The 27432-nt window shown below is 38.1% G+C and overlaps 2 protein-coding genes across 3 annotated transcripts in view; one reads left to right on the top strand and one right to left on the bottom strand.

Annotated features, from left to right (window-relative positions):
• The window catches only part of LOC145769388 (uncharacterized), a 33785-nt gene extending 29229 nt beyond the window's left edge, over nucleotides 1-4556 (bottom strand). For both annotated transcript variants that reach the window (XM_082581007.1, XM_082581008.1), the window contains exon 1: nucleotides 4523-4556. The gene's annotated coding sequence lies outside the window, so the exon portion shown is untranslated. The remainder of the gene's footprint in view (nucleotides 1-4522) is intronic.
• A 5158-nt stretch (nucleotides 4557-9714) lies between these two features.
• LOC145769316 (uncharacterized) lies at nucleotides 9715-26523 on the top strand. Its single transcript, XM_082580912.1, has 14 exons — nucleotides 9715-9907; nucleotides 11768-11964; nucleotides 13204-13324; nucleotides 14818-14945; nucleotides 15193-15285; nucleotides 17255-17433; nucleotides 18123-18231; nucleotides 20026-20205; nucleotides 21443-21629; nucleotides 23343-23419; nucleotides 24546-24723; nucleotides 24931-25103; nucleotides 25316-25490; nucleotides 25815-26523. Exons 1-14 carry the CDS (start codon nucleotides 9736-9738, stop codon nucleotides 26252-26254), a joined length of 2409 nt encoding a protein of 802 aa, XP_082437038.1. The 5' UTR covers nucleotides 9715-9735; the 3' UTR covers nucleotides 26255-26523.
• The last annotated feature ends 909 nt before the right edge of the window (nucleotides 26524-27432 follow it).

The raw sequence follows: 27432 nt of genomic DNA, 5'->3' as shown, positions 1-27432 counted from the left end.
CGCGCAATCTTTAGGTCAGTTTCGATGTACAATTGATGAGATCATTGTAACTCACTCTGTGCGAGACAATGCACTATCACAGGTATATTCTGGTTTTATTTGCCTTTAGGGAAGGTGTCCACGACTGTCGAACTTTGTCATGTTTTTGTGCGATCATCTCACGTTATGCGACGTTGAACTAACGTGAAATATAAACCGCTTTATTTTCATGTTGAAGTCATGATTCACTTTGTTGTGCATGTTTTTCGTTAAGTTGAGATTGTGGCATGGCTATTATACATACTTTAATACATGTCCTAAATCTCTTTAATTCTGACCACAGAATACATTGTGGTTCTGCAGCATGCTATTTAGCAACGCGTGATCGCAAACGCAAACTGAGACGAAGGTGCAATCACGATCTAGATTCTAAAAGACGGATTTGTCGTTGTGACTAACTGCAATTATTCATGAGAGCTTTATTTTCAGAACAGTCGCCCATAAATTCTTACATCACAGATTGTTGAAGACTTCAAGCAGTATATGAAGTTAATGTCTTTCTCAGCACCAAATACACAAACATCGCATTGCAGATACTTGCAGCATCAAGGTTATTTTTCTTTAATAACCTACGTTGCAATTGGTGAAACGATTCCAATTTTTGGCACAAGTCGTAAATTTGTGAAGATTTGACATATTTTATGCCTAGATTTAAGGACTTTTAAAGAAGTAGTTAGTTACTTTTTTCAGTATTGTTGGCATGACAACGAAAACATAAGAACACATTGGCTGTTTGACGCCTGTCAAAACCACAGCTACCCCTCCAGGGGTGGTTAAAAGCAAATCCATTGGGTCATTAGTGATCAAACAAAAATGATGTTGGACAGTATGAAATTCAACTATCATTGGAAAACTGTACAAGGATAAAGACTCCAATGGGGGCACTTAAAGGCTAGTTCAGTTGGGTAACCGGAAACCAATAAAAAAATTGTGTTGATGCATTCAACTGGGGCATTTAGAAAGAAAAGAAACAATTTATTTTCCGTGTCATGCCAGAGCAATGGTCCCCGACATTGTTCTTCTCATATCCCAATCAAATAGTTTTTCGGATCGACAACAGGCAAAATGACAGTTTGCGGCATACGCCTTTCTGTCTACTTTTAATCGTACTTCACACACACTTTACGCTGCGAGCAGCCTAATGGCTTGGTTCAGAAGCACCACCCACACACACGCAATATTAACTTACAATTGTTCATGAAAGTTGAAAAACCCTTAGGTATAAGTAGTATTAAAAAACAAGGAATTATTGCTCAGTCAATGAGAGCCTCGAGGTTGTCCGTTGGCAACAAGATAACGCGTAAAAATGGTATGCTAGAAGATATGTACTGCACTATCAGGGTTGGGTTCGTCTGTTCTGTTTTTCAACTTTGTTGTTGGATATTTGGTGATGCTACCGAAAAACCAGCTTTATAAAGATCAGTAGAGAAGACAGCAAACTTGTGATCACTTTGGCAGAACACTCCGAGTATGCTTTGTTGGCGACAATCCAAAGACAATTTTCGGTATCCGGACAACTGCCCCCCAGACAATTACTCCCGTAGAACAATTGCTCCTCTCCCCGAATAATTGCCCCTTATTGGATATCAAGAGAATAATAAGATTTAAGCATGACTTGGTAAAGTTTATTAATAGCGCGAAGACGTTTGGTGGCAACATCGTTACTCGTTACATTACACCGAACAAAGGTTGACCCAAATGAAAAACACGAAAATAGTTTGAGATTTGTTCGGAAGAGATGACAGACTGTTGCGTTTTCAAGGCATTATAGTTTAGTGATAGTTGGTTGGTTTAATTGATACATACTTTGTGTTTTTTAGTGTAATATTGTTAGTTAGTTTGGAACAACCCCTGTCATCAAGGCGCCCATTCCATCGATATGCTACGTGGGCTTGTGGATAAGAACTTCAGCTGCATGGAGACATGGGCCCAGGAATGGAACGAGCTGCCACATATCCCTCCCCAGTTTTCAGTTATACCAGCACTCTCCATCCCTCCTGGAGCAGACCTCTCAAGAAAGGCATGGGTCACATTGAACAGGATCAAATGTGACGTTGGCTGCACTGGAGCTAATCTATTTAGGTGGGGGTTGCATAATACGCCGATATGTGTCTGCGGAGCGGTAGAACAAACAATGCAACACATACTCCACGAATGCCCCATCTTACGGCCCCCGAGTGGAATCATTGGTATTCGAAAACTGGACCCAACTACCGTATCATGGCTGCACGATGAGGCATTGCCAATCTAAGCTACTGCAAGTCAAACGAGAGAGAGAGAGAGAGAGAGTTAGTTTGGAAGAAAATTAGAAACTACATCTAAGAAAATTAAGGAATTTGTTAAAAGTGAACCTGAAAAAATGAAGCTCGTATACGAAGGATACATTTACGGTTGGTTTAATTAATTGATATTTTGTGATTTTTAGTGTAATATTGTTAGTTAGTTAGTCTGTACGAAAATTAGGAACTACACCTAAGAAAATTATGGAATTTGTTAAAAGTGAACGTGGAAAGTCCGCCCCAATAGCTCAGTGGTTAGGCGCCCGGCTCAAGATCACGCGGCACTGGTTCGACTCTCGAGGTGTGCACTTGAACAACGCATTTCAGGACTGCTCTCTATTCAGCGGCGCCTAGTGAATGGAATAATTCCCCTGCAATAACACTTCAACAATCGAAAAACTTCACTCTGCCAAACTCTGTAACCGGCCCTGCGTCCAGAGCCTCTACAAGTACGCAAAACTACCAGGAATAACCTATCAAGGCTTTGTCAGTCCGAGGATAAAGATTCAAAACAAAACCAAACCAAGCTCGTATACGAAGGATACATTTACGTGAAGCAAAAAGAGACCTGACAAATGATGTTACGTCGTACGAATGCGAGAAACGTCGTCATAATAACTGCAAAGCTAAACTAAAGGTCCGTGAAGATGAAGTGGTGGGAAAAGTAAACGAGCACACGCATTTTGCTAATGCACGTCGCTCAGAAGTCTTGTCTACACGGCAAGAAATGAAGAGGAGGGCTATACAAACTCAAGAAGCTTTCCAGCAGATCATTGCCCAAACTGCTCAGGTTGTGTGGGAAAGTGCTTCAACGCAATTGCCACCTATAACAAGACACATTAGAGTTAGACGCACAATAAGACGCCATAAACAATCTGTCAGTGCTCCGCAGCCTACTCCATAAAACTTAACTGATATGGTAATCCCAACACAATATGGGACTTTTAAAGTTGTACCAAAGCTTTTCTATCAACTTTACAGTTCATTGCTTGACTGCAAACAGGATTATTCCATGTGTTTATGCCCTGGTACCAAACAAGCAACAGAACACTTATCAAGAGATGTTTCATCTATTACAAGTGATCAACCTACTGCTGAGTCCCACATCTTTTCTGATCGACTATGAACAAGCTGCTGAGAATGCTATTGAGCTTAACTTCCCAACGGCAGTAGTCCAAGGCTGTTTTTCCACTTGTTTACGCAATGTGTATAGCGGAATGTGGCGGAAGGATTGCAAGGGCAATATCAGGCAGATGTTGACTTTGCTCTGAAAATTCGTATGCTTCCAGCTATGGCTTTCATTCGACCAAATGAAGGTAGTTAGTGCGTTTGAAACACTTCAAGATACTATGCCAACAGAAGCTAACTCGATCGTAGATTACTTTGAAGATGTCTTCATCGGATTGTGACGTGTTTGTACAAGCCTTTCCGAGATCTGTGATCACGACAGGTACAAAAGTCTTCTGATAAAAATCCAAACAAACATTTCATTTTGCCGCCTTTATGGTAGCATTCTGTACAGCATTTTTCGGGGGGCAATTGTCCTAGATCCCAATTTTCAGCTCACTATCACTTGCATGTCATTCCCATGAATATTTTGTCGTATCCAAGCTTGCATCTCCAATGCCCGATTGGTAACAATCTGGACTAAGTAGACAGGTATTATCAGACATAGCCAACAACCGCTTGCTGTAACCAAGTGTCGAACCGACGTTCTCTCAGTCGTCGTATCTTTTGGCCACACAGAGATAGATCTTTTTTTGGCTTGAAATGTTGAACAAATACTCGACTATAAAACAGTAGGAATCTTCTATACGTGATAAAGTTAATATTGTCTTGTATATCATAACGTAACACTCCCTGGTTGCTGACAATCTGACATGGTTTTGTGAACTGGTGAAGCACCGTCTTTGTCATCTGAATGCGCTTCTACAGCAAAACACTTTCGACAGTTTTCGTCGCAGTATTTTAAATGCCGGCAACTTTTATAGGGTGATCGTACGGATATAATTCATTAAACAAATATAAAGTGGCCGCAATTGTTTCACGGTTATTAATTTATTTAGAAACTAAAACGAATACTTCTCACTTTTGAGGGCTGTTTTTGTGCTTTCGGAACCTGATAGCACCCATGTCGCAGCCTGGTGCTGCGTTTGGGACCGATATAACCGTGTCTAAAGACCATTTTCAAAAAGTAAAATTACCTTTGTACATGTCCATTTCCATTAGAATACTTGTTATTATGGTTAAGTATCCTCTCGGCCCTCTCCATGTAGCTCATCAATGCAGGAGAAGAATGAGGAAATGTTTTTTCTGCACAGATGAAGTTCAACGTTATGTTCTGTAGTTGTGATGTTGCGAATGATACATAAAACGCACATGATTCTTTAAAGTTTTGTTTCTTGAAAAATTGTCACGTGATTGTTTTATTACAATTTCGATTCGTAGACTGAGAAGAAAGCTTTTGAGCCGTCCCAGTCCCAATAATTTCACGTATTTGTAGTGGCTTGAAATGTATGTACAGATTATCCTGAGTGCAAGAATTAAGCGATGGCTAACCGGTTACGTTGCGGTTTGAACCGCGTTTCTTCAACCTAATGGTTAGCGAAAGAAAGCGGAATATTTACTCGCAAAGCAAAGAGGGAAACGGTTACAAAATACTGTGTAACATTCGAACAGCAAAAAGACGAAGTGACAGTGAACTGGCCATCCCGACAACAAATTAAAAGCAACAGAAGGGCCGAAATAACCACTAAATGGTAAGCAAGAGATTCGAGTACAGCTATTACCAGAAATCAAAGATAATCTTGAAAAAAAGTAACAATTAAATGAGAATATTGACAGATAAGATGGCATGGAAGCATGTCTGAAGGTCATTTGCCAGCAGTGGCAGTGACGATGATACCATCATAAAACTTCATAAGCAGCGAGAGTGAAGAATGGGCGACCTAATGTTACAAAAATATAATATATTTATATGTTGCTTTTACGCATTGCTGTGTAAATGATGTGCATAAACGGAACTCATCAACATACAAGCAGCATTATGCGAATTATGCTTCCACGAAATTATTGTGCATCAAATTGAAATAGATAGAAATATTATTATTCCTCCTTCCAACAACAATCGCTTTAACGTCGCTGAACAGAACGTCAATGTAAAATACCAATGCACAAAAACGCATTCAAAAATAGACAGCTAACAGATAAAACTGTGCGTCACTGAATCAAAACAAACAATACAATCAGAATAAGTTTGTTGAACAAAAGTAAAAGCTAATTAAACCAAATAAATTGAAAAATTCATTTAAACCTGGTAGTGAGACATTTACATTGAGTTAATGGAAAGACAAGAACCCCAAGATTATGTATCCATCTTCCAAACTTTAAGTGTAAGGCCTACTTCAGAGTGTTTTGGTTGGCAGTTCGACACTCACCAAAAGCAGTGGTTGTGTTTTGCCAAGAGACAATGATAGTCATATCAGGCAAAGACGGCTGCAGTGCATAGCTGAGTAGGAAGAGGCCTGGTACGGCTCTCGAAATGCAGCCGGTTTAACACCGCTCAAGAGCATACGGCTGCGTCTTTGGCAGGACACTTAAAGACATGCCTGAAGGAGAACACAAAGATTGGCTTCCTTGCCTTACTGTCCATCTAAATCTTTAACCACCGGGCGTAAGCTTAGACACTGCAAAAGAAAGACATAAAGAGCACCCCCTCTTGGATATTTTGAAACATCATTCGACGTTGCATTAGCTGTGGCTTTCCAGACACGACAATCTCTGACCACGAAGATGTTGTGGACTTGTGTGAAATGAAAATAAATCGGCAACGTAGTCCACGTTCGTAGCCTGTTAATTGATATTACTGCTACAATAAAGGCCAACGCATCTTGTCACTTCAAAGAAAACTGAGACCATGATAGATAAAGATAAATTTGATTTCAAACTCCTAACCTTCAATCGTGCGTGGTGTCGTTTTCAAGAAACAGAAACAAAAGTAATGTGATAACAAACAGGGTTGTGAAATCGAGCGAAAGATACGACTCCGACTCCTCGATTTACAGTATTACTGACAGACTCCAGCTTCAGTGTTGCCAGATCTTTTTTTTTCCTTTTTTAAAGCTTAATTTCACTTGTGATCGGAATTGAAATGGCTATTTTCACAAAACTGACAAGAACAAACACTTCTCATTTCCGAAAAACTTTTAAAGTGTACTAATACAGAGAACAAGAAACAATATTTTGAAGAAAGATTGCAAACAAAAATTCTGTTGTTCATTGTTTTGTATCAAGCCGGAGTAGGGGTCGGACTTTTTTAACGACTCCGACACACCAAAATCTCTTCGACTCCACAGCTCTGATAACTAAATAGTCGTTCGGAAATTAAAGTGTTTTGAGGGCTTATGTGGTTAATACCATTCGTTGCCCCAAATAAGTCAAAAATCAAAACACAAAGCATTTATAAATTTCCACCTTTTAAAGTGCCCTTCGTGTCGGGACTCTTTGATCTCACATCCAACAAGGAATCTGTCATGGTGTGCAACTTGACGATATCTAATGAAGTTTCTGGAATTGCTTGAGAGTGAGGCCTCACACCTTAACAAATATTAAACCGGTTAGAAATTTGATGGTTAAATTATTTTGAGATTTACAATAAATATTGCTTCAGCAAAAAAGGAGTTTTCAGACTCGTGAGAGCTGCCAGCAAGTTATACTTTAGCCCTAGAATTATCTCTGTTACCAGTGGAATAGGTCAATTGAATTGTTAACGCAATCCAGGTGAGTGAGCAATGTTTTTACTTAAGTTAGAAACATTTCATTTTCTTCTCCGTTTTGACAGGCACAAAGCTAAATATTGCAGCCCTACAAATCCGCTGCTAATCTGAATCACGCTCACGGCGTGCCCAGCGCCACCGATTAAATTAATACAAATACGATGCAAAACAAGCGACAAAATTTGAAGCTTTTTTATAGGATTTTGAGGAGGCAGGTGACCAAGTGCTCCCCGATCCGCTACTGAAAACAGGTGAAATGCAATCGTCCAGCCCCACTTGCCACAAAGTATCTATTTCCAATATAAAAAATCAAAAAGATTTGTTTATAAAATTGGCTTGAACACTATGTAAAAAAAATGAATCGAAAAGCCACTCTTTCTCGTAAATGGAGAAATGGTCGAAAGCAATTATTGAGTCACGTCGCAATTGTGGTTGAGTTTTCCTCGACGATTGACGACTCATATTCGTTTGTTTGCAGAAGAGCACTTGTACGCAGAGCTTTATAGGCTACCTGACTGCTTTTCGCAATTGATAGGAGAAATCAGTTTAAATTCCGATTAAGCGTGAAATTGAATTAACGTAAATAACTACCAATCCGTTATGGTGCTCTTACCAAGTCAGATAGAGGTTACTATGGTGGCCCCACTAAATTGACGGAGCTGTGTGTTGGTAGTGCACTTATTTAATCGGCAACTTGACAAAGTAGACTTCCAAACATAAGATTAACAGGATAAAATTTAATCTTCCTTGTAGCCATGGCCGCCACAGTGCAAAAAGATAAACTAGCGGCGCACATCTTGCTGGATAAAGGATTTACAACAGAAAATCGGTTTGAAAAGAAAAGAGAGTTGATTCGTGCAGTCCGTTAACTTCCTTCTTCAAGCACTTCGAGTATCGATGACAAGCCAAGCCTTCGTTTCCTGATTCAGTTGCCGCGCAATGAAACGTGGCCTGCTCTGCCACTCCGAATCTAAAAGCTTTGTGTGCGCACAAATGGAATCCACCAACCTCATCGCGTGAATGAGCGAGCGCAACACAGACTAAATAGGAGGTATGTGCACGAGAGCGCATGCGCTGCTTTCAACCAGAAACCGGGATGAACAATATCGACTTGCTCACCAGCTTTATGTTCAACAAGAGTATTTGTTTTCTCGTTTCAAGATTGTTAAAAACTAATGTGCCAGTTTTCTATACTACTTATGGTAATTCTCTGACCAACTTATGATTAAGCGACCTCTATTAAACTGAGTAAAAGATAACAAACAGTGAACAAGGACTACGAAGAATAAGATTTAACAAACGTACCTTGAACTTTACAGGGAATGGATTGCTTTCTTCTCGACATTTTTCTTTACAAAGTCTAAGCCAGATCTTTGAGTTACGATTCTTTCCGGTGAAGTTTGCAAACAAAACTTTAAACGTCAAACTTGTGGAGTCATGATGACATAGGCTATCAGTAAAATTTCTTCCACTGCGATACTCCAATGATCAGAAACTAACGGCTAACCACCAATGGAAATAATTCGATTCGTTCCGATGACTGCTTACCAAAAGACTCTTCTTTGTCCTGTTCTAGCGTCCTTCAAGTGTTCGCGACGGTACAGTTGGGAGCCGGCGGCGCTAACTGCATTCAGAGACTGCGTGTACTCAATGTCCTCCTCCGACTTGCTTTTTTCTCTTTTTTTCTCTTGGCGCAGCCCGTTGTCCCATGGAGGAGATCACATGACCAAACGTCAGCTCTCTACACAGTCATCCTTATCACACGCGTGACGTAATCGAACCAACATCCGCAGTGAATTGCCTTCCTCTTGTATCACATTTTGTAGCTCATGCATTGAATTTTTGGTATTTTTATAGACTTTAAGATTTGTTAGCAGTTCAGATTGGATTCTTGCATCTTAAGAAGGCATTTGAAAATAAAACGATTTGTTTGTGCTTGGTGCCATGAATCACAATCGTGTTGTTTGGCAGATAAAGTTAGAATAAAACTTACTTTTTTGCTTTGTCGTCACATTTATTGCCTCTAAAGACGTCATGTCACTCACTACACGTAGTGATGCAAACTAGAATGAAAATGTCATAAATCATGACTGCGTAACAACCAAACGAAGATATTCTTGAATCTGCTTATCTTGAAAAACTTAAGAAAAAAGTGAAGCAGGTTTTTTTTCTGTGCATTACTTAGGCTACTCTATTTTTCAGTGCATTGAATTTTAACACTTGTAAGTGGTGGTTCTTCGGCTGCTAAACAAGTCTGCAAGTAAGCTTAGCAATCAATAGCCTTCGGACTGGTCAAGTTTTGCAGTTAGCAACTTGCAAGAAGTTGAAAGTAAAAACAAATTTTAATTGTGAATGTAATAGGCTTTTGAGCTACCCTAGAATATCTCAACTGCAAAGTTCTTTTTTGTATACCATGCCTGCTTGAGGCGTTCATGCATAGTTCTTTCCATTTATCCCTGTATTTAACTGTATTAAAAATTGTGGTTGTAAGGTGAAGATGATTCTTGAGGTTATTGAGGAAAGTGAGACACTGTTGTTGTGTGTTTCCTTATTCTTAAAGGAAGTGAAATTGTTCAATGATGTTTGGTTCAATTCAGCCAACTTATATTTTCAGATTTATATTCTTGTCTCTTAAGTCCATCATGCAAACAAATGGTCTGAATGGAGAAGATACTGAGTTGACTAATCAACTATTAGTTTTGTCTAAAACTCTGAGATGCATGGAAAATGACACTGTATTGATAGAAGACGACACATGCTTAGATAGAATCCTTACTCTGCTGGAGATACTAAGTGCTGAGCAAAGTCATCAAGGTATTGCAAACTGTAGCATAAGACTATTAGATGCAAACTTCTTTGCAATACAGGCTATGTTGATCCATGTGTCCTGAGAGCATTAATCCCTGTAGGTGCACTTTTTATACACTGCGATTGCTGTATATTATTTTAGCACATATCAAAGTACCATCAATCACTTACTTTCTAAGATAGTGATCCTCCTAAATGTGATGAGCATTGCAAGATTTTATAAGGATGTTCTTAAGGAGCTTAAAAGCAACATGATGGACATTTTTTTATGCATTGCACATGTACCAACTAAAGATATATACTATTAGTATAGCCTAGCGAAATCGTTTCTTTAGTAAATACTGTTAAGAGATTAGATTGTTGTTTTAATGAATGCAGATTAGAAGTATATGCATTTAAGTTTACTGATGTTGTGTTTTTGTGCACTCTAACATCCATAGAGCTGTCAAAAATTATGAGATGACTTGATTTTTTACTGTGACACAGTAGTTGACTTTTGAAACATTTTTAGCTATTGAGGATTCTAGAAACCATACAAGGCCTACATGTCATATATATGAATGCTGCATATTCAGCATTAAACTGAATCATCATCCAAACTCGGTTTTGTCCCCCCTAGTGGGAGTGGCCAATTTTTTCATTGCATCGCTTGTGAACTAGGGGCTTATCAAAGTGCCAGTTCAAACCTTTTTATTTCACAAATAAATACTATCGGTACTGCAAAACTCAAATATTTATCTTCATTCTACCACCAAACACAACAACAACAAATCAACCACACAGTTTTGTTGCATCATAGATCTTACTAAACTAGCAATGATAAGCTAACTTTAATAAAGAAGCAATCTTTTAGAATAGAAAAATGTGAGCTGTCCCAACAAAGAACAGTTGAATCTACAAAAAAAACATCAGCATATTTTTTGATTTTTGTGAACATGCTGCATGTTGCATTTATTAATATATGTAACATGTAGAAGGTAGGGTTTGCAAATATCAAACACAAAAAGCAATGTTTGTGTAAGCAAAATATAGAAAAAAATCCAAGCGGTGTCAAAATTTCTGACAGCATTGTGTATCAACCAGATGAGTTGACATAATAATGTAAGCTAGTTTATCTGCTAAAGACATGGCATGTCAAATCTTAGAATGCAAATGTTGGCGTAAGCTAATGTAGATAAAACACTAAATTGTAGCAAGTGAAAAACTGAATAGTGTAAAACTTCCTTGTTCAAACTGCTAAAACACAAACAACAATTTAGAGATATATTTTGAATGAAAATGGAAAAATTATCTTTGTATCCAAAAATAGAAAAGATTGATGCATGCCAGTGTTAATTTTCTTTAAAAACTGTTAAATTTCCATAGAATGATCCAAATACTGGAGATTACTTTTAAGTAATCTCCAGTGTAAAAACTATTATATTGTCAGATGATTTTTGAAAGTGAAAATGTTACATAACTTGGTTGAGTTCATTTCATGTGATGAATGAAATAATCGCTTTTCGTATGCTAAACATCCTGTGAAACAAAGTCACTGATTAACGAGCTAAGATAATATTTTGTTTTTTTATATTAAAAAAGTTTTTAATGTAAGATTAGTCAATCATGTTTTACAATAAACGGCAATTTTAAATTTGCCACTCTCACTGAAATTCACCTTCTATCTCTGGTAGTTCTTTTGCATGTTTAAGTTTATTTTAGTATTAAATATACAAAAGAACTACCAGTGAAATGGAAGGTGATTTTACGTGAGAGTTCCAAATTTAAAATTGTAAAAAAGACGCATTAGTATTTTACATAGCTACAAGAACCAACTTGTGTTTACTGAATTTCTTAGTTGCTAATCAAATCTTGTAAATGTTGCAGATATCATCCGCATGTTAAATAAGGCTGAAGAATATTCATTTTATTCATTGTGTGATCATATCATTGCTCACTGCAGTGAATGTCAGTCATCATCATCTGCTGGATTTGCTACCAAGTTGTTACCAATCCTTTCAGCAGAAGAAATATTAGAACAACTCTCAAAAGACAGAAAGCTTGCTTGGAAACAATGTGTTAAAGTAAGGAACAGAATTGTTTTCTTTGTAGGCTTACCATACTGACAAAATGAGCACATTTTTTTTAATTTTAAAACAAAAAAAGTCGTTGAAATTTTGTTTGGTACCCGGTATTGTTTTTCACAAAGTAGTACTTGAGGTAGTAGACATGAGCAAACGCTACTTGATTTACCAGCACTATGGTTTTTGATTAATTAAATTTGAATATTGCAATTTAAGGAACAAAATAGATTCAGCCATGATACTTTCTATGCTGTCACCCATCCACGTCGTTCCACAATTAGAATTTTTTGTGATGAACTTTCCACCTTTATTTGAACTAAGATATTTTATTGGTTCATTGGCAAAACCATTATCATGTCTCAGTGCCAGGGTTGTCGGTATTTTACCCGACCCAAAAAAACCCGGGTGGGTTTTTTAAAAAAAAAACCATAAAAAAACCCAGAGCATCATGTTTGTCCAATTGTTATCAGAAATTGAAAAAATGAACCAAAGTGCTACCAGGTACTTAAAACAAACTTCAAATTAGGACTTAAGGATGTGATTGTGAAGGAAATTTTCAAGGATAAATTGAAAACACAGTGGATATTTCTGTACACAAAAATCAAGTAATGCCACTTTGTACTACACTAAAACTCATTTATGCAAGAAGGCCTCATAGTTAAACAGCCCTAGTGCATTATTTTATTGAGTTATGCCAGCATGTACTGCGAGTGAGAGGCATTTCATTGGTAAAAAGTAGTATTTGAGGTGAAATAAGCATGAATCTACCTTTTTTGCATCTTTTTTAAAAAACAACCCAAAAAACCCGGGTTTTTCTCAACCCTGCTCAGTGCTGATGATTATGTGAGTGTTTCATATCCGGAAGTCAACTAATTATCCTCCAACTTAACTGATTTTGTGGCATTTTTAAAAACAAGACCTGTATTTTGAGTCTTACTTGCAAAGATTTACTGGTTTCCTACCTCAAGTCTGCTGACATCTTATTTTCATTGAGTTGTTTCAGGAGCAGTTAGTGCTTTATTTTATATTTGTTTTGGATTGTTAAACTGTAATTTTTTGCTTTTGTAATTTTTTGATTGATTTGATTAAAATTTTAGTCGCTGCCACTGATATAAAATAACAGAGTAACATCAAAAGTTTAAATTTCATATTGGAAGGATGAGAACCACACTTTTACTTGAGCTAACAAATATCCTTTTTACATTGCACTATAATTTTGTCTTTTTACGTACTTTTCAGACATTTCTTTCGGTTGATGTAGCAGGCAACCATCTCACTACCAGCTTTCAGTATGCCTGGCTGGCATCTTTCTCACGGTTACTGTCAAATGCAAGCAGCACAAGAACGATCGTGGAACTTGGTAGCTATGTATTAAAATTACAGAATTTTGTTGAGACCTTGATAACCTGTCGATGAGGCGAAGGAGTGGTTTAAGTGGCAAAATCATCTGCTTTTTTTGTATTGATTCTACGTCTACAGACGTTTAATCAATGTAAAAGCGATACATTTTAATAGTTTGTTGGAAAGTATGAAGTTGCCAATTTTCATAATTTTTTAACCGTTGTTCTCTGTGCCTTTCAATTTCGATACGAAGGTATAAAACGTAGCCTACAATGATGACCTTTAGGTTTTGTTGCCCCATATTGATAGTCTCCACGCAGATGCTGGTCGTCTTTTTCAGCTTGTTATGGTTTGATTTAAATGATAATGCTGTATTCCTCATTTGTAACGTTTGTTGTCCTTTTTTTTTAGAATGTAGTTGATCAATAGCAAGCCTTAAAGCAGCCGGCGGCCATGGCCGCTAAGTAGTGCTTGAATGACCGCCTGTGCTAACTCCTCCGTCGGCGAAGTTTGGCCGCTGGTTTCTTCTAGCCAATTATTTAATTTCGCAATAGAATGATCGAGGATTAAATGTCGAAAATATGTAGTATCAAAGAGTGACGCAGAATTAGGTCAGCGCGTCATAATCGCCACTGTTGTATTGAATATATCCAGCTGCGATCACCAGCGCTGTAAGTCTTGTTTGCAATTCCCTATGTTTATTTTAACGAAGTGTTAATCCGAAGTGCTAATTTACATGGGCTGGCAATATTGTCGTTTTTATATCGATTTAATGTTGTCGGATATTGAATCGTTGTTAAAAAGGAGAACTAGGTTAGTTGACATCCGTGGGTAAAACACGTGTCTTCATAGTTGAGAACGCTGTGGGTTAGTGACTTCACACCCTCAATGGTGACATCATAACGGAATAAATGGTCGGGTTTTATGAAAGGCGGTATGCAGTTGAAACAATTTACTGAGCTGCGGGCAGTTAAAACAATTCAGGGTCGTTAGATGGTCCCGCAATACCGGATTACAATCCCGATAAAGCATTTAATGCGTGGTACAACGATTCTATTGCAGGACGTCGCCCAGACTTCAACAACGCTAAGTGATCATTTTAACATTGTTGCAAGTTTAATGCTATTTACTTGTGCTATCGTTATTGTATTTTGGCCTCCAAGCGCGCAGATTTGGCCGCCGAGAAGGAGCTCTCGGTAGGCCACGATGGCTGCCGGAAAAAAAACACGAGTTTTAAGGCCTGCAATAGGCCTACTTTTGATCTGCCGAAGCATCCATACTGCGATATCGAAAAAAGTTCAAATTTGTTATGTTTTTTTGATTTCGTTGTTTAAATATTGTTATTGAGCCTTCATCTGTTCATGGTACAGAAAAGTGACTTGTTTTCTAAAGTTATTATGTGCTGTGTTGCATGATGGACAATAAGCATTGCAATTATGGAAGAGTTGCAAATGAATTTTGCTTGTCATGTGATGAAGTTGTCGCTGCATCGTCATATTGAAATTTTTGCAGGTTTTGACGTCAAAGATATTTTTCAACTCGCTAAATCTCCATCGATATTTGTTGAACGAAGCGCCCATCTGTCAATCAGTAGACTTATATTAAGTCTGCAACAAGCATTAGGAAATGAAGCATTGGCGGTGAGATGAATGTTGTACTTACAGTCTTACACGTGGCTTACACAATTTGCGTAAATCAAGGCAATATATAATTGTCTTTTATGTAAATTTTAGAATTTCCCAGCAAGAAAATATGTTTTTTGTTTTTCTTAGACTCAACGTCTGCAAACGAACGTGGAATCAATGTAAATTAAGAACTAATTTGCTGTTTTATGATTATACAGTGAACTCACAGACAGTCTTTCAATTATAACTTGGTGGTTTCTAGAAATCTATTTTGTTTGAAACTTGTGCGGTGGCAATTTTGGAGTCAATTGGATCATTTTTGCGCGACAGAGCTCCATTAAATACTACCTTCAAGGTAAGTGCTGTGCTCAACAGTCAACACTACTTGTTTTGTTCATAATTGCAAAGTTTGTATTTTCAGAAGTGGCAGAACTTTTTTCTTTTCACTCTCATACAAGCTCTGAGCTTCTGGGATTAAATGCTACCTTTGGCTTGACTAAGAACAACCGTACGCAAATCAGTGGCTTCAGTGCTTGTTAAAAAAATGCTATGTATAGTTTAAGGCAGTGGTTTTTAACCTTTACTAACTTGCCGAACCCTTATGCTAATCTGCAAGCTTTCGTTGAACCCCAAATTTTCGCTGAGTCACAAAAACAAAAACTACCACATTTAATAGTAATACATTACTGAATCAATAAGACTTCTGTTGTCATTTGTCTGAGACCAATAGTGAGATTCGAGGCTTTGTCTCGGATACAGTAATTCTCATGTCATTTTGGCATACAAGCCGGTATCGTTTTTTTGCTTTAACATCCACCAGAGTAGAAAACGCATGCTCGCATAAATAAGGGGTTACGAATGGCATGAGAACTTCAAGGGCAACTTTTGTAATAAGAGGATAACTCTCCATTTGTTGGCATCAAAACGTTTGAAGATTTGTTGCGTTGAAGTTTTTTTTTGCACCTCGCTTTCTTGAAGCTCGATAATGTCATCCAAGTATGGACTGTTTAGTGTTTATATCTGCTGTTGAAGTATCATAAGCAAATGGTTGACGTATCCATGCTGGATAGTGCGTTTGTTCAGGAAAGTAGTTTACAAATAAATTTTGCAACTTCTGCAAATGCTCAGTAAATACTGGCTTAAATCCTCTAAACTTCTGCAACTTCGCCATTAATTGCTGTATCGGAACTACTCACTACCTCGTCCAGACGGGAAAATTTAGCGAAGTTGTTATTTTCCAATCGCTGCTACCACAACTGCAATTTTCTCTGAAAAGAACTCATTTAGCCTACTCTTCAGCTTCTATTACATTTTTACTACCTCCTTGTATTTGGTAATTCAGCTGATTGAGAGCAACAAAGATGTCAGCTAAATAAGCCTAAGTAAAGATAAAACTTGTCCTCAAAGTGTTTTGAATGCCGATGGTTGTGACTTTTTAAGAACTCCAATAAATCTGTACGCAAAGCAAAAACGCGATTCATCACTTAATTTCCCCCTTGATAGCCAGCCATCGTACTTTAATGTGGTTCAAAAATATTTTTAAAAATATTTGCTGTTATACCATTCAGTATCAGTAGGCCATGTGTTAATGTTTCAGAGGACGTTCGCGTCGAACCCCTGAAACAGCTTCGTCGAACCCCTAGGGGTTCGATCGAACCCTGGTTAAGAACCACTGGTTTAAGGTTTTGGAAATTTCATTTAAAAACGTTGATTAATGGTGATTCAATGGTCATTAAAAAATGGCCATTGAAAGAGTAGAAGTCATTCAACAAGTTCATTATTGCATATCAGTTATCTGCTTATTCAATGGAATGGCGTAGTAGTTAAGTCAGTTTCAAGTCATATGCTCTGTGGAAATAATCTAAAAAAAAGCGTGGATAAAACTCAAGTTCTAACCAACTGGGTGAGCGTGTAGCTGGAGGTCGAATTGCTCATAGGATTGACCTGGTAATCTCACTTTTATGTGTGACATCGGTTTAATTGGTGTAACATAGGAGATAACAAACATCATTGCCTTTCTTTTGATTTTTGTTCAAAAACATTTGGAGCGAAAATAACCACAATGCAAATGAAAAAAAGTGAAATATTACCAGGTTCAAGCTTAAAGTGTTCGTGAACAGTTGTTTGATGGGTAAGGTACATAATCTGTGGCTAGCAAGAAGATGGAATCAAAACGTTACCAATAAGATAAAAACTGGAATAAAGTTTTCACCTTTTACGCTTAATATTTTGGTTCTACGCTTCCCTTGCTGGCTTAAAATCTGACTTAACATCATGTAGAAAGGCGATGGTTTTACATAATTCAGTATTCACTTTTTCTTCAGGTGATGACTGAAAGTTTGAAGTTGGATTTCGAAAGAGCGGGTTCATTTTTTGTCGCTTATTTGAACTCATCAGGTCAATTTTTTGAAGCGAAACCTGTTAAGGATGCTGTGCTTTCCCAATGTCGAAATGCAGACCCCATCGTGGCGAATTTCATCACATCCTTGTCCACTGTGCCTATGTTGGTAATAATCGTGTTTAGAGACCAGCTTTGCTTCGACTGTTTTCTCTGTGACATCGTATTCTATGAGACACAACCAGGGGTCAATAATAATGACAGCTTTTGCTAGCTTCGCACAAATATAACGCGTCGTTTTTTCTTTAGAAACCTTTAATTATTGATTGATTTAACAAGCTAAAAGTTTAAACCTGACCCAATTAATTTGTGGGTGTCTAGCAAAACCAAACCGTGCTAATATTCAAGGTTTGGTATGTAACGGTGGTAGTTGATGTTTGTCGTTGGAATAATAACTTGCTTATGGACTTTATTTACTTCCATGATTCCAGTTAACCACATATATCAGGCACATAACAACTGTTCCTTCGAAGCAAACCAAGTCAAAAGTGAAATCACTGTCGACATCTATCAATTTTATAACAAGTGTTTTAACCCGGATAAAAACATAACTGAAACAGGTCTAATGATTGCAATTTTGATGCAAATAGTTACGTTTTGGCGCAAAATACAGACAAACAAGGAGGCAATTCGTTCTCTTGGCAATCTGTTCCACCACTTTAATACTGTACGTCATTGATTAAAAATTGTAAAATTTGCAAGGTTGTTTGTATCTAACTATCTATACTTGAGGTGAGATAAACAACGGTCATGCTGCTAAAAGCGAAACTCAATCTATTAGAAAATTTGTTTAGTTGGATGTCGTCTGATTTTCTTCATGAGATCGCCCTGACCTCCTTGGTTCATTCTCCTCTTAAAGTGGCTTCTTACACCATGTTCAGCAGCATAGCGTGCACCATGAAGGTGAGTAATCAAGCGTTTACAAGCATATGATGTTGATAGAATGTATATCATATTTTAGTGAAAACCTGAACCACCTTCCACTAGTTGCTTACTGTAATTTTGAACTGTGTAGTTGCAATGTACCATTTTAATGTACTACCAATGCTTACGAGAATTGGCTGAAAATCGCCAAACTGGTGTAACATAGATTAATTATTATTAAAGTTGCGTTGATTGGGTATTTTTGGTGAAACCTATAAATACCAAGCCATCATTTTGGAACGCTGTTTTATTTTATATATACACCTTTACTATGCAATTTGCTTCATTAACCTGATTTTTGTTGTAAGATTTCTACAAATGAGGTCAAACCTTAGGCATCTGTTGTTTCTTACTGCATTTCTTACTCTACGTGTATATTTCTAGAAGTATCGAAGGGTCTTTTTTGACCGTTTTTCGATTCCAAGTAAATCGTATTCTATCTGTTTCAAACTTTATTATAATTTACTATGGTCTATGATGATATTAGAGTTGATATATCTTGTTTATTTTATGCATCCTAAACGCTATAACAAAATTGCACTTTGTACACATAAAGTAAAATCGGTAGTTTGACGGCCGTCATGGTGACAACTTGGTTCTTGTCCGTTGTGAAAAATCTCAGTAGTTCTTGTGTTGACATAAACGACGTAGCGCATCTGTCCCTAAGTTGGCTCGTTTTTCTTGTATTGGGACAATGTTTAAAGCAAAAACGCGTCTTTTCAAGCGTCCATATTTATGTTACAAGCAGCATGCCAGTCAGTACAATCAAGCACTAACTTTGTTTGAGAACGCGCTTCAAATGCTTTGTGGTTTTTAAATTTTGCCTGGGCTAATCCGTTTGTCAACGCGATGCAACAGAAAATAGAGCACATCAAGGCGTTGTCTAGGTCGGTGGAGGTTGTCAAGCGGAGTTCACCGAAGCAGTTTTTTTATGCGAACTGCTGTTGGTCCAAAGGTTTTGACTTTTCCCATTCTTAGAACGACGACAATGAACATTTTAAATTGGTAGTTCCTCATTTTGTAACACAGTGTATCAATCCTTAATACTTCCGCAACCGTAGTGAAGAGTAGCCAGATTATTGAGTATAATCAACGCCACCTAGAGGACAGGTGGCGTTGGTATAATCGCCAAACCAGGTTTCACATTGCCGTAGAAAAGTATGATTTGTTCCGCAAATGTTTCATGGTGGCAAAATGCACCTCGAACGCAAGCAGTCCGATCACTGGTCTTACAAATCGGTCGGACAATTTGTAGGCAATCGGTGTCACGCTCAACCTTTTGTAGATCTTGTCAATGTTTACCTTGCCATTGTTGTGTGTTAGAACAGATCTGCTTTCCTTACACCAGTGACTTGTGCTGAGTGATGTTTTTGTACCAAGACTTGAAATGGTATTTTGGCTATTTACTTTCAAACGACTGGTAGTTCACTTGCTGCTGGGTTGTATATTTTCCGTTTCATTCTGAGATATCTGACAGAATTTCAACATTGATTTGCTTGTGTTATTGATTATATTACGTCGTAAAAAGGCGTCTGCAGGCAGATAGTTTTGCAGTTTGATTGTAGCTTCCAAGTTGTTTTTTATTCCATATCCCACTAGATTAGTTACATGAATTTGACGCACACTGTCACTTTTGCGTAGCCTGCTCATTTCTAACTACCAGACTTAAAAAGAATTTGATTTAAAATCTTTTGATAAATTAAAGCGATTTCTTGTCTATTTAAAATAATAAGTTTTGTTTTCTGCTAACTTTACCATGACATGTTGCTTCAGGAAAAATCCCGGTTGTGGATGCAGATGACCATGACTCCGTTTCAAGTGGTGCTCGGAACACTTTTAGTAGATGAGGATCATGAAGAGGTTGCTTCGTGGGAGAGAGCGCTGGATAAATGCCTCAATAAACGCAGCAATATATCGACTGTGCTCTGCAACAGCGCCAACGCTTGGCTGAAGGTAAGCCGTAGTGATGGAAACAACCTCTGGCTCCGGCCACTTTTTTGAACTCTGGCTCCGGGCCGCAGGTGATAGCGGAGGTGTGTGTGTGGCTGTGGTCAAGTTCATGACCTTGGATAAATGTAATTTTATGTTTCATTGTGGTATTGTAATAATGCAAGAATACACAATTACATATGTTGGCTGTAACATTGGTCTTAAATGTACAATGTAAGATTGAAAATTGGTTTAAGAAAGTCAATAAAAATCTTCAATATCTTAAAAACAATACCACATCAGGTGGATAGAAATCACAGCCAAATTTGAAATCTACCCAACTGTTCACTCCTTAGAAATGAACCCCTTTGTAGGACCTAGGACCATAAGCATTGCCATGAAGCAATTTCTTTAAGAGTGCCTGGTTATCGCTTCACTATTCGATAGGAGTGGTGTAGCAACAGCCAGGTGCGTTGAGAGAATAATTTAGGTCCGGTACCAATGAGACTCTCAGGCCACAAGTCTAGACACTTGTAAGAAAAATGCACCATATTCAACAAATACGAGGTGGTTCCTTCAAGTTCCCTGGCCCTTGGATTGTTTACAGCTCTTAAAAATTATTCCTGGTCCAAAAATACCCTCTGGACCACTCTGTCAACGCTATTGCCAACAACCGCTTGGTTATAACGTTGATTATATGAGGTAGATAGTAACAAAGGTCGGAACATTTTGTCTCCAGCCAAAACCTTGCCTCCGGTGCATCACTGGTAAGCAGCCGTTTGTTTGTTTTTTGTTGCTTCTTTTTCTTTGCTTGAATCTTCTTCGCCACTTCAAGGGTCGAAGGGCTCTGCCTTTTACCACCCTTGGGCAGTGGCGGCGACGCGGTCTAGATGTTTGGGCAGGTGTCGAGCAGCCATTTTAATTGTTGCTCACAGGTTGTTAAAAGATTTCAGACCACCGGTATATGATATATTTGGTACACAGTCGCAAATCAAACGTGAGGTTATTTCCTTCGCATTAAACGTACCATGTGTGTTATTTTTTCGTAAAACGGCGTTTTAAAAGAATTTTCCGATGCATCATTCATCATCAAAATGATGACTACGGAATCGGTCCATTCCGGCCTGAAAAAGTTTCATTCTTGCATCATTACTGCGACGATGTTGAAAACACAATATTTGATAACCAGCATGGCACAGATGGAATCGAAGCAACTGCTACTCACGTTAGTTTGATCGTCTTTTTATATTTTGTTTTGCAGATATGGAGTTGCGGTATGCTTGACAGTCACGACGAAAGAAAAGTGTTTGTTATTTTCAACGAAATAATACGAAGTGTGTACCAGGTACCGGACAAGCAACTGGAAGGGGTCCGCCCTGCTCTGCTGCAAAACTGGAAGGTCTCTTTGTCCGTGTTAGAATGCATTCGGACATGCCTAGAAAAATCAGGTATTCTATCTACGGTACTAGACTAGAGCAATGGAGTCGGAAGGATTTTGGCGTGTCGGTAAATAAGAACGACACCTACTTGATACAATACGATGATTTATAACGATTTAAAACTTAAAGTGTATACTTTTTTTCGTCGTCGGTGATAAAAATTTGATGACCTTACATTAGCGTTATTCACAATACACTAACGCCACTGCGTTTTCAAAAAAGAACTTTTTTTCGATGATTCAAAACTTTAAAAAATGTGACAACCTTGGAGTAGGACGGTTAAAAATCGGAGAGCGGTATATTTTTTGCCCGACCTCACAGCTCTGATTCCATCTTTATATAGACAGTGATTTTTCTTCTTTGTTCAAGATCGTTCTACTCTTTTTTCTTTTCGATGATGCATTTGCGAAGAACGTTGTTGTAATTTTGTGACAAGATTTGTGACGTCACAAAGTAACACTCGTTACTGCTCATCCAATGATTGGTGGGATGGCGCAGCGGATAAGGCCCTCGCTTTCCAATCATACGCTATTGGTTAGATTCCCGACTTAACTTTGTTGTTCAGCAAACGCTATTCACACCTTTTCGCAAGGTTTCACAAATTGGGTGGGCGTAGTTGCTGGACCAAAAACCGGAAAAGAACTGTCCAACATATCTTCTCATTCCTCGATGCTTAGCATCCATTGTGGATATGTGGGACCACCATTTGATTTTCACTCTGCTTCGAGTGGTTATGTAATGTCAGATTTAAAACAGAAATACGGCATCACTTTATTGTCCAGTTGCAACTCAAGTAAAAATCTCCAATCTACCGAGTGGTTAGCGCGTTGGGCTCGCAGTCGAGAGCCTGCATGTTCGACTCCAGCCACCCGCACTTGCTGTTGTTTCTCTAGGCAAGAAACTTTACGATAATTGCCTCTATCCAGTGATCGATTTCGAGTAATGGGTAGTACCAAATTTAAGTCATAAGTAGAGTAGACAACCGGAAACAGACATTGCCGTCGGTTGCAGCGTGGGTCAGGTGTATGTCGGAAGGCGTACACCGATGCATAGCGCTCAAGTCCACTTTCCCGCAATGCAGGATAAAGATAAACAAACAAACAATTAAAACAAAAATTATCTCATTCATTTCGTCTCATCAACACTTGAAGATTTAGGAAGTAAGTCGTCAACGAGTGAAAATTAATGCGTTGCGTTATGAATGCGGTAAATTTTAGCTCGCATCACTCTCAATACAACACTGCAGGCGTGCTCGGCACACCCCCACTTCCGCAGTCGTCGTTTCTGGTTTTATTTACGTTTATTCACTGATTCCATCGCACCAGAACAGCTGATATTCATCCGCCACAGCAGAAATGTAGAACTCGACCCAAAATGGTGATTTCTGCATTATTTTAAGGACAGACTCCTTGCACGTTCATAATCCTCACCCTCTTTTCTGCGCCATCAGCAATGTCTTTCTCCAAGTAACAACTACCACTAGTCGCCCTTTTGACACAGATTCCAAGACAGCAAAATCCGTCATTTATAACGTCTGCAGACGTTGAATCAATGCAAAAAGGACATATTTTGCTGTCTGGGTCGGTGTTTGCGCTGTGCTCGCATCGGCTACGTGCGAAGTTTTCAACACGAACGAGCGCCTGTTGTCTTGAAAACATGAAACTGGATACTGCTTCTTCAGCCAACTCCATCACGCTTCCTGATTGTTGTATGTTTTTGCAGAGAAATGTTGGCTTTGCGTTTGTGATGTCACAAGCACGATGGAGTTTGTCATGGGTCACGTGGACTCTGACCACCAGGTAACATCTAAAGTCACTCTGCGTTTTATTAAGTAAACGTTTGCGTACGTTGTCTTTGCAAATAAACTCAACTTTTTAAAAGTATTTACAGTTATCTCCTATTTTCAGTGCTTTCAAAAGCATTAGTTGCAAGTTCTACAAAAATATATATATATATATTAAATCAAATATAGTTATTACTATCTGAAGCCTTTACAAATTGTAAAGGCTTCAGATAGTAATAACTATACTTGATTTAATTCGCTCTGCTTTGCTTTTTTTGCTTAGCATTGAGCACTTTTTGTAGTATTAATAGTTTTCATTGTTTTATATATATATTATAGGTCGTTAGTTTTGCTTCTGTAATACCCCAGGATCAGGCGCGAATCTAAGAGTTATTTTCGGGGGGGGGCCAGAAAATTTGAAAATCAATTAAAAAGAAAGAAAAAGCTAAACAGATATGAACAATGATACTACGACATATACGATATGCTAGAAAATAGACATTAAAACAACCGTTTTCATCAATTGTGATGCCGAGGGACTAATATCAGCTGTTTAGAAGCATATCAAACCATTTGATGCGGAAACATACAATTTTTCACAAAATTTCGGGGGGGGCCCGGGCCCCCTGGGCCCCCCCATAAATCCGCGCCTGCCCAGGATACAGTACGTGGTGTGTTCAATATTTATCAATGTACAATTGTACATGTGACCATCTGTTCAACTGTAAAATAGGGTCTATAGAAGTTTAGGAAAAGCACGGCAATATGAAGCACAGGAAGTAAAACAATTTAAATTGTCTTGACTTCACCTCCAATAAGAAACCACAGAAAATCTCAAACACCTACTGCTAATGAACACTGTACCGAACAAGATCGATTTGGATATCTCAATTCATAATCCTTCTTAGTCTCTCTTAACGTCACCAGTTTCTTCTAACGTTTGTCTCTTTGTCAAGAACCTCTTGAACACCCAATTTTTAGATTGAAATAAAACTGTTCAAATTCCTATGATTAAAATTATTCCATGTATTTGAATTCGCGCTGGTTATCATTGTGCTTGGCCTTGAGCACTCTTTTTGTGGCATCAATTCTAGCTATCTTGTATGGCATTTGCTTGTGTCAAATATTTATATATGTTGTAGGCGTTAAGCAAGTGTGGGGCTATTATGTTATCCCAGTACCGAAGAAAATGTCCACTGCACTCAGATGTGCAACTCTTGCAACCCTTGCTACGTTGTTTGCTTGAGAAACTCGCCCATTTGCGATGGCAAGAAAGGGATTCCGCGCTGGAGATCTTGAGGTCACTTTTAGAAATCTCAGGTATGTCTCAAAAGTTTTATTTCAATGTTTATTTCATTCAGGGTTCATATTACAATAATTTCAAGGTTATCAACCAGGGTAAATTATCCCAAGCTTAATCTTTCCCATAAAATCCTGCTCTGCTTTAAAATTTATTGTGATTTCTGTTCTGTTTGACTACATTTATTAATGAATTCAAATAAGTTGCAAGAGCCGTTTTCTTTTAAGGCTTGTCCGACCCGAATAAAATGCCGGAATTGGAGGAAGCCATCCTTGAAGCTGACTTGTTCAATTCTCTTTTGTCACGCATGGCTGACTCTAATAGCTATGTGCGATCAACCGCGACGCTAGCCGCCAAGGACCTTGTTGATATGAAAACTTTGTGTGGGGTCAAAGAATTGGTAAGTTTTCAATCTTTCAGAAAGCACTGACGTTTATATTACGTTGCACTGATGCCTAGATACGTTGCGTCAATGTAAAACGACATGTGTAGCTCAACCATGGTTTTTGGCGGTTACAGTTTCATACCGGTAAAAGAAGCTCCATAGCTAGCTTTCAAAATATCTTAAATTAAACCGAAATGTAATTGAATCTATGTGAAATTTTTAAACAGGTTCAATGTCTTTCATCAAATGTGAAGATTTTACAAAACGACACGGAAGCCTTTCCAAGACGTTCTGCTGTTCTTCTGATGACTTCCACTTTGTTTAAAAATCAAGATATTTTTCTTTTCTTCACCCAATGTTTCGTGTCAACAGAGAATCAGGTTTCATCTTTGCCAAGGAACCGTAAGTTTGCTCAGCTTCTTCATATGTCATTAACATTTTGTGTCTGATATTGTTATTCCAAGCCATATTGGCGTGCTATAAATCAAAACGTACATCTATATAGGTGGTTAAAAAGCCCAAGTATTAACTCAACACATGTTATGTGTGGTGCTGAATACGTAAAATTCAACTGTTCTGACATTAGGCATCAGCTGATATTTTGAAATCATATATTTTATCTTTGCCTCCATCTAACGGAGAGTGTATTATATGCTACTGATCGTCAGAGTAAATCTGAAACCGCTGCTTCAGTAACAACCATTACTTCATTTTCTTTTTTTGCAGCTTTTGTTGAAGACAGTGAAACGAGAGACATAATTTTTGCTGCCAATGCGACGCTTCGGGAGTACGTTGTCCATGACCTTGACTGGGAAGTCAAAAGAAACACTGTCCACTTCTTTTCGAAGTTTTACGACTTAATAATAAACGAAAAAATTATCTTGGACAGTAAACTAAGAAACAACGCACTGTCGTGCATATGTTCGAATCTGAGTGTTTTGCAAGAAAGCTACGACAAGCCTGTCAGCGAATATGCTCATGATGTACTCAGTGTGATAAACAGAACTCACAATCCTGATTTAGAACACAAAAGGAAAAATCGGACATTACTGGCTGAATTTTGCAGCTTACTAAACGACGTAGAGTATCGATTGACCCATCAAGTCCCGCCTCTGTCTCATCATGTTGATGATAATGATGATGAAGTGATAATGGATTGTTATTGAACATTTTCTTTGTGAATTTAAGTTTTGGTTGATTTAGAGTAGTCCTACTATTAAGCAGATCATCGAATACAAAATCTACTTGCTTTGATACGACCAAAGTTTTGTTTAGCTTACTCGGATGTAGTTCAGCAGAGTTGCTCTTAAACCGTGCCATGTGAAGTTTATCGTTTTTCACTGGTATTCTTCACAGAAAAACGCAAATTTAGAACATTAGTTTGTCGTATCGTACATTATTTTCTTTTTTGTCGCAATACATTTCTTGAGAGATGCTTGTGCAGAAAATTAGTCCTGGTAGTTTTGTTTAAAGACGCTGGCGTTGTTTTAATACCTTTCGTGCCCCAAACAGCAAATCAATCCTTCTTCACATTGATTCAACGTCTGAGACGGTGAATCAATGTGAAAAACGACTGATTGCTGTTTTTGGTAATGGCCATAAGCGGATCTACATAAGTCGTAGTATAAAGCCGGCCCTCGGGTTTTCCCTCTTAAAAAAATCCTAGTTTATAGTGGACTCGGGCCGGGCGTCACAATTAAGATGTTGATTGTGCTACCTACAGAAGATGTAGGCTATGTCACTAAATCATAAAACACGTGACATGACCTTACGTTTGTAAAATATCTCAAAGTTAGTCTGAAGTTTAGATCAGTTTGCTTTTATTTCTAACCATCACAAGGAAAAACCATAGTAGGCCTAGTGGTCTAGAAAAAGGTAAACGCGGACCTTATAACGTGCATGATACCAAAGCAAGACCTTTAGTATTATACTTTCTGGTATAAAGGGAGGGTTTTAGGATCAAAATCTGCAGTTAAAGAGCATTTTTAGAAGGTTTCCAGATGGGCCTACTCCCAGTGAATATGGACGAACTACCTACTGTAGAGACTCATTTGTTGCCAGTTTAGAAAACGTACAAACTGTATGAAAAAATACGCTATCCTTAGCTTGTGGGTATACTTGTAAGCTACACTACGTTGCAGCTGCACAAAATTATATAAATATATCATGATCAATCTTCACTTCTTCAGCGAAGTTAGGCCTAATTCCGCATTCACTTATAAATATTTGGTTGAGCTTCTGAAAGTGAAGTATTTCACGCATGATTGATCGTCAACAAGAGTTGGCTCATGAGATTCTTATTTAAATTTTAAATTTTTTGGAAACTTCTCGATTATCTTTGCTG

This window comes from Aplidium turbinatum, chromosome 4, assembly GCF_918807975.1.
Source record: "Aplidium turbinatum chromosome 4, kaAplTurb1.1, whole genome shotgun sequence".
In the NCBI taxonomy this organism is placed as follows: domain Eukaryota; kingdom Metazoa; phylum Chordata; class Ascidiacea; order Aplousobranchia; family Polyclinidae; genus Aplidium; species Aplidium turbinatum.
The sequence above is the reverse complement of the archived record's forward strand: the minus strand, read 5'-3'. Positions and strand labels throughout refer to the sequence as shown.